Source organism: Camelina sativa, chromosome 14 (genome assembly GCF_030686135.1).
Source record: "Camelina sativa cultivar CO46 ecotype springtype chromosome 14, ASM3068613v1".
NCBI lineage: Eukaryota > Viridiplantae > Streptophyta > Magnoliopsida > Brassicales > Brassicaceae > Camelina > Camelina sativa.
The window spans coordinates 8,936,427-8,949,264 of NC_141893.1; the positions used below are offsets into that span (position 1 = coordinate 8,936,427).

At 35.8% G+C, this 12,838-nt stretch overlaps 2 protein-coding genes and 1 long non-coding RNA gene across 3 annotated transcripts; all 3 read left to right on the plus strand.

Annotated features, from left to right (window-relative positions):
• Positions 1 to 1,996: 1,996 nt before the first annotated feature.
• LOC104740758 (catalase-3) lies at positions 1,997 to 5,380 on the plus strand. Its single transcript, XM_010461446.2, has 7 exons — positions 1,997 to 2,038; positions 3,131 to 3,227; positions 3,391 to 3,668; positions 3,768 to 4,544; positions 4,630 to 4,719; positions 4,823 to 4,984; positions 5,070 to 5,380. The coding sequence occupies exons 1-7, from the start codon at positions 2,024 to 2,026 to the stop codon at positions 5,127 to 5,129; spliced, it is 1,479 nt and encodes a 492-aa protein (XP_010459748.1). The 5' UTR covers positions 1,997 to 2,023; the 3' UTR covers positions 5,130 to 5,380.
• LOC104740759 (catalase-1) lies at positions 5,070 to 8,533 on the plus strand. Its single transcript, XM_010461447.3, has 7 exons — positions 5,070 to 5,763; positions 6,236 to 6,332; positions 6,443 to 6,720; positions 6,851 to 7,627; positions 7,723 to 7,812; positions 7,912 to 7,979; positions 8,065 to 8,533. Exons 1-7 carry the CDS (start codon positions 5,605 to 5,607, stop codon positions 8,216 to 8,218), a joined length of 1,623 nt encoding a protein of 540 aa, XP_010459749.2. The 5' UTR covers positions 5,070 to 5,604; the 3' UTR covers positions 8,219 to 8,533.
• A 2,526-nt stretch (positions 8,534 to 11,059) lies between these two features.
• On the plus strand, positions 11,060 to 12,270 carry LOC147927976 (uncharacterized). The gene is made up of 2 exons (XR_015579354.1): positions 11,060 to 11,380; positions 11,471 to 12,270. It is a non-coding gene; the product is annotated as an uncharacterized LOC147927976 (long non-coding RNA).
• The last annotated feature ends 568 nt before the right edge of the window (positions 12,271 to 12,838 follow it).

Genomic DNA, 12,838 nt, shown 5'->3' on the forward strand with positions numbered 1-12,838 from the left:
TATCTGATAAGGGACTGACTATATGATATTTTTAGATAGCTACAAACTTCATATTTTGGGGGTAAATTATAGATTTTCAGGTTTGCGTTCATGACTATTTCAGGTTTATAATATATATATATATATATATATTCTCTAATATGTACTTAGGTTTATGATTAAATTTTGATAACATATTATATTCTCTAATATGTAGTTATCTCAACACTTAGTAACACGTATATCCATTATATAATTTTTAAAAATTATCTCTTATCAAACACTGCACATAGTTAAACTGGAACTTGGATCCAACAACTTTAAAACAACACGTTTTAACAAGCGACAGTAACACCACATTTGGTTATGTGGTCCACGGTCCATGTGGATACATTGTAACACAAAAAATCTAAACATACATTTCAGTAATCAGCATGCCGTTCAATAAACCTAGATTAATGATATAAATAAAAACAAGTTGCTGACAGAAAAACTTTTAAAAACCAAAAATAAAAACAAGTAAAATTTAAGCTTTATCCGGGTAAAACAATATTAGTCAATATGTTGCCAAAAAGAAGAAAAAAAAAAGACGGTCAGTCTTAATAATACGAAATTAATTTGAAATTCCCCCTAAAAATATATAAATAATAATACGAAATGAATTTGTTAGACGGGATAGATGAAGATTGTCTTCTAATGATTGCAAGTTTCTGAGAATAGTATGTTACTGTAGGTATTGTTGTACCTAGTCGTGATAATATCAAACTAAGTTACAAGAGCAACTTGTTCACACAAAATGGACCCAAGTAATCCCCTCAATCAAAAAAATGTGGATCAGTTCATCATCCAAGTAACGTGTTAATTATCGCCCTATGCTCCACCACATCGACTCCCCACCATACCCACTCAATAATGTCAATTCATCTTTCTTTTCCTTTTCTTTTTTGTATTTGCTATAAATATTTTTTTCCAAAAATTCAACCCAAAATTTAAAGACTTATTTTCTGATATTAATAATTCATTAAATAGTTTTATAAATGTGAAACTATTTTAAATCCGTATTCCGTACGTAAACTTAAATCGGATAAGACTAAAATTTATAACACCCCGTTAAGTAACTTAGTTCCAGTTTAATTTTCTTCTTAAATACTCCAAAACTGTTTTTATCCTCGGACCGATCATATAATTAGATTCATGTTTTACGCATTTTTTTAGTTACAAATAAATATAGTCTCTGCTGTAACACATGTTTATAAAATTGGAAATTATATATACTTTCGAAAAAAACATAAATTATAACGAAGAAACCTCAGATCTACAGTTCCCAAGTTCCAACTTGTTTCTGACACGAGTCTCTATACGATAAGATCAAACATGCATGTATATTATCATCAGGAGACTTTACTATAGATGAACTTATATGGTAAGATCCAAATCGGGAAATAAACAGAGGAAATTGAATGGATATCTTTGGGTTCCGTTTTGAAAAGTTTCAATTTACTATGTGAGATCAAAATATATTTATGTACTTCTGGATAACCGGATATGAATCGATATTATATTTCTTTTAGATCAATTTTTTTGTTTATTACAGTGTTGTTTTTAGATATGGTAATCTTTTTTTCTTTTATTTTGTTATCAGTCACAATAATTGTTATTGAAAAGAAGATATTGTATCTTTTTCTCTCTATCCCTCTTGGAAAGAACAGAACAACAACAGCGAGCAATGCTGACTTGTCGGGGTCAGCAATTATTATTGTAAGTCACCGAACCATTTTTTTTGGGGTTGAGTTGGCGCCAAAAAAACGGAAAAAAAATATCTAAAGTGGGGGCATTATTTTGTTTTATCACCAGAGGAAAAGTAAACACAATGGCCCATTTTTACTGTATCGAGAAATTGATATTAAAAGGACAAATGTACCCTTGGTACTGCGGGCAGCCATTATTGTGCATAGCACACGCTGTTTCACTATATATATACTTTCACAGAGGTTCTCAACACTCTCACTAAACCAAGGAGGATCACCAAAGCTTCTTCATCACCATGGATCCTTACAAGGTATCTTCATATTCTTCTTTACTTTCTTTGTGTGTGTGTGTATGTGTATATATATATCTTAGATTGGTTATGTTCAACTATGCTCATTTTTAAAAAACAAGACTGTTTTTAACTTGGATTAATTGTTCATGCTATGTAATATTAGTGTTAAAAATACTTTTTTTCTCTGTAAGATTTTCTCATGAGTTCTATGATCGCTTGAACTCCTAAGTTGGTGATGTTGATTTTGTTTTTTGTTTTGGCTGGCTCGCTATCTTTAAAACGTTTTTGATCTATAAGCCACTGCATGAGAAAGACACGCCACATGTGGTTTTTGTTGTTTTTTTTCTTCAAAGTAGAAGTTTCTTTCTTTTTCGTGCGTCTTTCTATAACACACATGTGTTCTTAAAAACATCGGACGTTCAAATGATTAATCGATTGTGTAAAACGTATATTATTTTAAGTGATATTAGCCAACTTAGATAAACTAATTTAATCAACTAAATATTTTTTTCAGATCTACACACCTGAGTAATCAAATCTACACGTTTGATTAATCAAATTTAAAATAATCGATTCTATTAGAGTCCTAAACATATGCATGATTAATCTTTTTCCAAAACACTCTCGGCTAATCATTCATTGTCGGTCGATCAAACCAATTAATCAGGGATCACCTAGGTTTTGTTTTTTTTTTTTTCATACAAAAAAATTGTCTCACCGACGAAAAAAACAAAATTGTATCGATTTTTTTTTTTTTTTGGATTTGGATTAGATCCATCGAACAAGACTTGAATAAACTACGGAAGTCACCAAAAACATTAAATAAAGATTTATCTACAAACCCTTTATCTCTGACATGTTACTGTTTTCGTCACCAAGTATATTAAAAAAAAAACCTTCTTTGTCAATTTACGAGCCCGAATGAAGCACCGGAGACCCGGATCCGACCAGTAAACCGGATTTTAATTTGTTCGGTTTGCGTCATAAAATTTTAGGGGTTTTTCATAGATTTGTTGTAGTAAAAATTTCGTGGAGTGTTCTTGTCGAATTGTTGTGTGTTTGCCTGTAATTTTGCTGATAACCCGATCGAATCATGTATGGTGTTTGCAGTACCGTCCTTCGAGCGCTTACAACACCTCGTTCTACACATCAAACGGCGGTGCTCCAATCTCCAACAACATCTCTTCCCTCACCATCGGAGAAAGAGGTAATAATTGTAATCTGAAATTCAAAGAATCTAGCGATATGAATTGGAACTGTAAAAAACCCTATTATACTACTTGCTGGAGCTATGAAAGAGATTAAAAGCTGAGAAAAAAAAAGAGTCTTTTGAGTTAGGAGCATCTTGTTTAATGGAGTGTGATGTACAGGTCCTGTTCTTCTTGAGGACTACCATTTGATCGAAAAGGTTGCTAATTTCACCAGAGAGAGGATCCCTGAGAGAGTGGTTCATGCTAGAGGAATCAGTGCTAAGGGTTTCTTTGAGGTCACCCATGACATTTCAAACCTCACCTGTGCTGATTTCCTCAGAGCCCCTGGTGTTCAAACTCCAGTTATTGTCCGTTTCTCCACTGTTGTCCACGAGCGTGCCAGTCCTGAATCCATGAGGGATATTCGTGGTTTTGCTGTCAAGTTTTACACCAGAGAGGTATGTATTACCTTAAAAGATTTCTCATTTTTGATTTGTCTTTATATAGAGAGCTTCTTTAGATAGAATCAGTACTGATGTGTCTTTATAAAATCTCAGGGGAACTTTGATCTTGTTGGGAACAACACTCCGGTGTTCTTCATCCGTGATGGGATTCAGTTCCCGGATGTTGTCCATGCCTTGAAACCAAACCCGAAAACTAACATCCAAGAGTACTGGAGGATTTTGGACTACATGTCCCACTTGCCTGAGAGTTTGCTCACATGGTGCTGGATGTTTGATGATGTTGGTATCCCACAAGATTACAGGCACATGGAAGGTTTCGGTGTCCACACCTACACTCTTGTTGCTAAATCTGGAAAGGTTCTCTTTGTGAAGTTCCACTGGAAACCTACTTGTGGTATCAAGAATCTGACTGACGAAGAGGCAAAGGTTGTTGGAGGAGCCAATCACAGCCACGCGACCAAGGATCTTCACGATGCTATATCATCCGGTAACTACCCTGAGTGGAAACTTTTCATCCAGACCATGGATCCTGCGGATGAGGATAAGTTTGATTTTGACCCGCTTGATGTGACCAAGATCTGGCCTGAGGATATCTTGCCTCTGCAACCCGTTGGTCGTTTGGTTCTTAACAGGACCATTGACAACTTCTTCAATGAAACTGAGCAGCTCGCTTTCAACCCCGGACTTGTGGTTCCTGGTATCTACTACTCAGACGACAAGCTGCTCCAGTGTAGAATCTTTGCTTACGGTGACACTCAGAGACATCGTCTTGGACCGAATTATCTGCAGCTACCAGTCAATGCTCCCAAATGTGCTCACCACAACAATCACCATGAAGGTTTTATGAACTTCATGCACAGAGATGAGGAGGTAAAGTCTTGGTACCACTTGAGCTACAATTGTTGTTCTCTTTAAGACTTGGAATTGGAATTTAATCGGATGTTTGTATTTACAGATCAATTACTACCCCTCAAAGTTTGACCCTGTCCGCTGCGCCGAGAAAGTTCCCATCCCTACAAAATCCTACACTGGAATCCGAACAAAGGTCCTATTCTTGTCATGCTTCCTTTAAATCTTCTTTGAAACCTTGAGTCAATATTTTGGAAACTGTCTGCTAACAGAGATCCTTAAAATTGCTAATGATGCAGTGCATTATCAAGAAAGAGAACAACTTCAAGCAGCCTGGAGACAGGTATAGATCCTGGGCACCAGACAGGCAGGACCGGTTTGTTAAGAGATGGGTAGAGATTCTGTCGGAGCCACGTCTCACCCACGAGATCCGCAGCATCTGGATCTCTTACTGGTCTCAGGTCAGAACAAAAAACTCAGTGAAATCTCCGCTTTCTTTATCCTCATTTTGAGCAAAACTAACAATCATAAATATCTATCTTTCAGGCTGATCGATCTCTGGGACAGAAACTAGCAAGCCGTCTGAACGTGAGGCCAAGCATCTAGAGAGGCAATCAATCTCCAGATATGTTAAGTCTCTCCGTGAGGTACTACACACAATCTCACAGATCCATCATCGCTTGGTCGTTTAAATCCCTAAAAAAGATAAATCTCACCTGTGTTGTTGTTTCGTGTCCATATATAATAATAATGCATGCATTGTAATCTCCTATAAACCCCATGTCTTTTCATCGTTTTCTTATACTGTCACTGTCTTTGTAATCTCTTGATAAATAAAATCAATGTTTCTTGAAGCAGTTAATCTCGTATTATAAAGATTCATGTTGGTCCATCCACACATATATATATTACTTAATTCAACTATAGAGAAAAAGAGATAAATGGGACTTGTATAGGAGAGTCCTGAATTGGGCATATGTCTATTTATGGTAAAGAGTATCCAGAGAAATCGAAGACGATAACATCCACACGTAATAGTATATTAGTTTGACGTTTGTAATCATACAATGGTATTTGGATAATGATGACCAAACGTTTTATTATTGTCTCCTGCTATAAAAGACGACAACAGTGCGGTGCGGAACACACACGCCGATTTGCGAACAGTCTCTCTCACCTGAAATCAAACAAATTTCGGATCAATCAAACAAATTGTCTTTGCATCATGGATCCTTACAAGGTAAGGGGGTACATCGATCGATTCTCTTAAGGCTCTCTTTCTTACTGTAATATGTGAATTTGTTTGTAATTTACTTGATCGATTGAACCCGTTTCGTTTTCGATTCGATTTGGTGTAGTTTTCAGTTATGATCTCTGTAAATCGAAATCAGTTTGATAGTGTTGGTTTGGTTCTTTTTTGTTGTAACTTGATCCGAGGTTATGGAGCAAAATTGGGGTGAATATTTGTTCTAGGGTCATTTTTTTTGTGTGGGGTGTTTTTGAATCAGATTTATTTATTAATTAAATTATGCATAAGATCGGGTTTGGGATTTGCATGCGTTGAAGATTATACTATAAAACAAATTTACTATTGATGTTTTTGTTAGTTATTTTATCACAGTGTGTGCTTGTGATACCGTTATCTAAGATAGTATCATCATATGTTGCATCTTGTTTTTGGTTCTTTTGAAATTTATTGGTTGGGTGTGCAGGTTGTTCCTTCAAGCGCTCATGATTCCCCTTTCTTCACTACTAACTCGGGTGCTCCTGTGTTTAACAACAACTCCTCTTTGACTGTCGGAACCAGAGGTCTGTCTCTGTTACTTTTTCGTGTACTTGCTGCGTGAACTAGCTTTCTTCCTTCAGATTTTTATGCCAAATCTGATTTTACTTCTTCCAATGATTTTATTTACTCTCAGGTCCAATTCTTCTGGAGGACTATCATCTACTTGAGAAACTCGCCAACTTTGACAGGGAGCGGATTCCTGAGAGGGTTGTTCATGCCAGGGGTGCCAGTGCTAAGGGTTTCTTCGAAGTCACTCATGACATTTCACAACTTACTTGTGCTGATTTTCTTCGTGGACCTGGTGTTCAGACTCCTGTTATCGTTCGTTTCTCTACTGTCATCCATGAGCGTGGCAGCCCTGAGACTCTTAGAGACCCTCGTGGCTTTGCTGTTAAGTTTTACACCAGAGAGGTTAGCTTTTTCTCTGATCCTTGCATTGTCTCTCTATCTCTCTCTTTTGTCTAGATCAGTTCAGTAAGGTGTTTTGCTAATATTATTAGAACGTTTATACTTTACTGATTCCTCTGTTTGCAAAACTCAGGGGAACTTTGATCTTGTTGGGAACAACTTCCCTGTCTTCTTCATCCGTGATGGAATGAAGTTCCCTGACATGGTCCATGCACTGAAACCGAATCCCAAAACCCACATTCAGGAGAACTGGAGGATCCTGGACTTTTTCTCCCACCACCCAGAGAGTCTGCACATGTTTTCGTTCCTCTTTGATGACCTCGGTATCCCTCAGGACTACAGGCACATGGAAGGCGCTGGGGTCAACACTTACATGCTAATCAGCAAAGATGGAAAAGCTCACTATGTGAAATTCCACTGGAAGCCTTCTTGTGGAGTTAAATGCCTGTTGGATGAGGAAGCTATCAAAGTTGGAGGTTCCAATCACAGCCATGCCACCAAAGATCTCTATGACTCGATCGCAGCCGGGAATTTCCCACAGTGGAATCTCTTTGTTCAAGTGATAGATCCTGCCACTGAAGACCAATACGACTTTGATCCGCTTGATGTCACAAAGATCTGGCCTGAAGATATCTTGCCTCTACAACCTGTTGGCCGCTTGGTCTTGAACAAAAACATCGACAACTTCTTTAATGAGAACGAACAGATTGCTTTCTGCCCTGCTCTTGCTGTTCCTGGCATCCACTACTCAGATGATAAACTACTCCAGACCAGGATCTTCTCCTACGCTGATAGTCAGAGATACCGTCTTGGACCAAACTATCTGCAACTCCCTGTCAATGCCCCTAAATCTGCTCACCACAACAATCACCATGATGGTATTATGAACTTCATGCACAGGGATGAAGAGGTGATCATCATCTCTCTCGGTTCTGGAAAGTTTCAGATACTTAAAATTTTACATATCATTTTGGCATTTTATGAATTGAGTCTCTTACTTTCCAGGTCAATTACTTCCCTTCAAGGATGGATCCAGTTCGACATGCCGAAAAATATCCTACAACTCCTATTACCTGCTCTGGAAACCGTGAGAAGGTTAGATTCCTCTCCATGCCTTACTTGAACATTGATCTCAGGTGTTTTAACAGTTGTGAAACTAGAATGTTTTTGACCTGATTTCTTGATATCTCTCAGTCCATCATTGGGAAGGAGAATAACTTCAAGCAGCCAGGAGAGAGATACCGGTCCTGGGATTCAGACAGGTAAAAAACTCAGAAACCTCTTTGCAAAAAATCCACAATCTCACAAGTTCATAACCTCTCATCGTCATTTGTCTGGTAACAATAGGCAAGAGCGGTTCGTGAAGCGTTTTCTTGAAGCACTCTCGGAGCCTCGTGTCACACATGAAATCCGCAGCATTTGGGTCTCTTATTGGACTCAGGCAGACAAATCTCTGGGACAGAAACTAGCAACTTGTCTTAACGTGAAGGCAAACATCTGAGTGATAGATACCATCTCTCAAGACTAAGTAAAATCCTCTACAACCCAATATGCTCCTATTACGCTTGGGTTTCTAAAGTAATCTCGTTGGTAATAGATAATTAAAAATAAACATTGACAGTGAAGGTTTTGTAATCTTCTCCTGGATATAGTAACGAATATTTATTTTTCTAAGGCAAATAATAAAAAGCTATTAGTAACATAGCTTAATCAGTAGTATCACTATCACCCATTTGTATTTGGTACTACTCAAAATGGATTTTTATTGGTATTTTACTCTGATTTAGTTTGTAAATACATATTTTATTCTTCCGGATTTGTGCATCTATGACGTGAGCTCTCATAGTTGGAATTTATATTGTGGACTAAATGTCAGACGCACGATCATTGATAAAAAGTTTGTCTCTCTCTGTGTCCATACGGATTAAATTGGTATTGTCATCACGTCAGACCTTTTTAATTGGTCGTCGTTATGATGCAAGATCGCATTCATATTTGTTTATAAGTGGGGGTGGAGTATTTTTTTTTAAATATTCCGCTGCTAGTGGAAATGAAATAGAATAATGAGAGGCAGCAGACCATTTTAACTCATTGTTCTTAAACTTTTATTAGCTAAAACAGTCTGACTAATCTGATGTCTCGGCCAGTAATTTATTTTCTTAAAGAGGAGCCCCAGCTCAAATCAGAAATTAGGCACATGGAGCCACATAAAAACCTTGAAATTCTCAGTCACTACTAATGCATGTGTTATTCCGCTTGGAATACTTTTTAACCGGTTAAACTATATACATATAGTAGTGCTCCCTCTTACTATTGGTCTACTGTCTACATATGGTTTTGTTATATTGTGTGTTGTGTTTCCTAATGGTCCAGGATTTAATACATTATAAAATTCACAACTTTGCAGACAAAAAAATTAACGTGTTTTGGTTGTCGTTAAACAAGATCTCGGATCCATTTAGGAAAAGTCAATATCTTGATGACGAAATCAAGAAGACTTTACTTTGATTGCATGTGACGGAACTATACAAAACGATGAAAATGTACTTGTGTAAAATATCTAAGTTTTGAGGTGTATAATGCAAGTGTATAATTTCGTGGCCCAACGTCTAAGGTCTACCAACCAATGTACTCAACATAAATAATCTCATATATCCGTACCCAAAGAAAAGAAGAAAAACAAAAAGTATGTAAATAGGTTTTATACCTAAAACCAAGACGTGCAAAAATTATCACAATTATTTGACGTGGGAGTTAATGATTCCGCCAACCTTATAATAATTCCTCCTTCTTTATTTTGTTTTTTCACTTAATGGACTCTTTTTTTTTTGTATTATATTAAGGGATCTTTTATATCAATGTCTGGAATTTTAATCTTTTTTTATACGTTTCAATACCCTATGAAAAAGAGATTCTATTTGCCTAAATAATAATTAAATTGTATAATCAGAATCTTCTTTTGTATTTGCAAAGTCTTTTTTTTTCTTGGTTTCCCCAAAAAGCTTGTTTCCTTGCAATTATCTAATACTATTGTGTAGCATTATTTTTCTGTTCACTGATTAACTTTGGCTTTTTTATTTTCTTTTCCGAAACCAATTATTGGCTGTTTTTGGCTATAAACTTGTATATATTATTAACCGTTGAGACTCAAATCTCAACAGCTCAAACAAAGTAATCAAGGAATCATGTTGATGTGGCCATGATTTGATTTTCGCGGATGTGTTCATTATCAAACCTCAAGTATCATGGTACTATCGATATCCAAAAAAAAAATGGTACTATCTAGTTTATCCATAATTCAATATAAATAAATTATATATACACACAACCTTGTATCTCAATAATTCATAGTTAATTTTGTATATATACTTTTTCTTTAGTTGCAATATCTCATGAAACTCGACAAACACAATCCACATGAAAACGAACCACATTAAATCGTGACTTCGTGAGTATATATATCTTTATTTCTTCTTGTTTTTCTTTTTTTTTTTCGTTATTTTGTCAGATTTTAGATCCAAAGTTTAATAGTTAAAGCCATCTATTATTTTTTTCTTGTTAACTGTATTTTTACTATAGATCACACTCTACGACTATATATATAGACGGGATCAGTAACTAGTTCAACGCTTTTGTATCATATGTTAAATATTGATTTGGCTTCTAATTATCGCTTGCCTGGTGTTTGTCTCAAACATGAATATATTCAAATGTAATAAAATTGTAGTGGAGAAATAGAGAAACATATGTTGCTAATAATATTCATATATTCCATGTTGTACGTTGTTCAAATCCTACTTCGTTTACAGTAGGACGACCAAAAATAATAAGATGTACAGTGTGACAAAATTACTATTGCATCCCAAAGGGACACATGAATTTGATAGAAATTAGAAGTGTGAGTAATATATGTGGAGCGTACCTAATTGGGAGTACGTAAGAGAAGAAAAAAAACACCCAAGTGGGACTGTGGGAGGAAACGCAGTCATGCACCACTTGTCTCGTCTTTTGTAGCTTACGTTACCTTACCTGTGTATTAGATAGAAACACTTGCGTGTATAAACCTATTCCTCTTTACGTATAGGGATAGTGAGATAAGCCTCGTTCGTCCCATAAAACAAAAAATGCATTTACATATAGGACATAAATACTGAGTTCTGATAGGGAATTATTGGTGTCACATTCCATCCGTCAAAAAGAATTTTGTCTGTCCTGTAACTAACGCGATTGAAAACTACATAATCAAGAAACCCGACAGAATATGAATTAGGTAAACTATCACATAAAAAAAAAAGTTTTTGATTAATGGAATGACCACTAAATGGCCAAAAAACACTCTCTCACTCGTAAATGTGGATTGGACATTCGTATCGTTCGTGTAATCCATAATCTCCTCCCGAAAACTTTCACACCTTTTCGGAAGAATCATATCATTTTTTCATCTGTCTATTTTATATTCGTTAATAGTAATCATCTATTAACTTGATCTGACCACAACCAAATAATTTCTTAAACTTGCTCTTTTTTTTTTTTTTTTTTTTTTTAAATATACAAAACATATATTTAAATGGCAAAAACCGTTTCTCTCTGAGGCGATTGTTTTACCGATCAAATAAAACCGTTTCTTCTGTGTCTTCTCCAATCGACCGACGTCGGCTCCAAGGTCGGTTGTACTCTTCTACTTACTAATCTACATAGTTATTCAGTTTAACCCCAAATAGACAAACACAACCTGTGTCGTTTCTGTTTCAAGAGAGGCGAAGATTGAAGACGGAGGACGGAAGCAATTCGGTTTACATCACGATGTTTTCCATGCCACCATCTCTGTCATTGCTTTCCCTCACTGCTTCTCTGTCACCGCAACGACCCAAGCACTTCCCATGCGGTAATGTTGTGCCGCTGGCTTCACTGTTGTCAACCACCACTCTCCTTTTATGTTGGTTCTTGTCATTGTTGGAAGGCAAATATGATTATCGGCAGTTTCATATCAACCGCTTTTTCTCCATGTCCGGCGATGTCTCCATGGCCGTGAATTTGTTCAAACTAACATCTGAAGTTAGTTATGTGATTGTTTCCGGGCGTCAGTATGATTTACCGTTGACGTACCGAAGATTAACACAAATAGGTAATCGTCGACCGACGGGGAAACCACCATGGAATGGAAGCAATATGTTAAGGAGGATTTGGAGGCCACAACTAGGAAAATCAGAAGATGGTTTATACCATATCAACAAAAATGGGTTTTAAGTACAACCAAGATCAATGATATCTCTTTGTACTAGAGAGTTTCGATCAATCTGAAAGCTATGCGATGAAACAAATGGATCACTACCTATGATTTTCGAATGCATTTCCGGTATTTCGTTAATAAAAAGAAGATGATTGCTAAGCAAGAAAGTCACATCAGATTGTCGAAAATGATGAAGACGATTAAATATTTTCTTTATCGCATTTTCGTTACACAAACCATTGGTTGTATTTGTAATTTCATTAATAATCTCGTAAACTCTGATTAATATTAATAAAGTGTTTTAGATGTTTAAAAAAAAAAAACTTGTTTTTTTTTGATACAGTTCTTACATATATAAATTGTTTTTATTTTTATTTGAACCGCTTTTCACAAGTTTACTTTAAATCCAACAAATCTGATGTTATTCTAGAAATTAAACATCATCCATATCGAGTAAACTGTTTCGCAAAATCCACAAAATTGGTCTAACTTTTATTTCCATTGTGGATAGTAAGTATAAACGTTTACATTAAAACGTTGATGCAAAAAAGCAAATATCCACATAATTAACATCATGGGATTCTTAGCTTAAGTTTTGCTAAAAAAAAGAAAAACAAAACCATGAATTTTTATGAGAGAACTCGGTTCGAACTTTCAATTGTAAAATTTTAAAAACGAAATGTATTAATCAATACATTATATTATATTATATATTCTTGCGGTGGGCATCTATTCACGAGCCGAAGATGGTATTGGTTACACAATCCCCTCCACTATATATAAACTTTTGTTACACAGAGAACCACTTTTTATTGTCAATTTGATTAGATAAATACATATATTTTCTCTGATCAAAATGAGGGAAGAAGAAACCTACTCCCCCACTCGTTT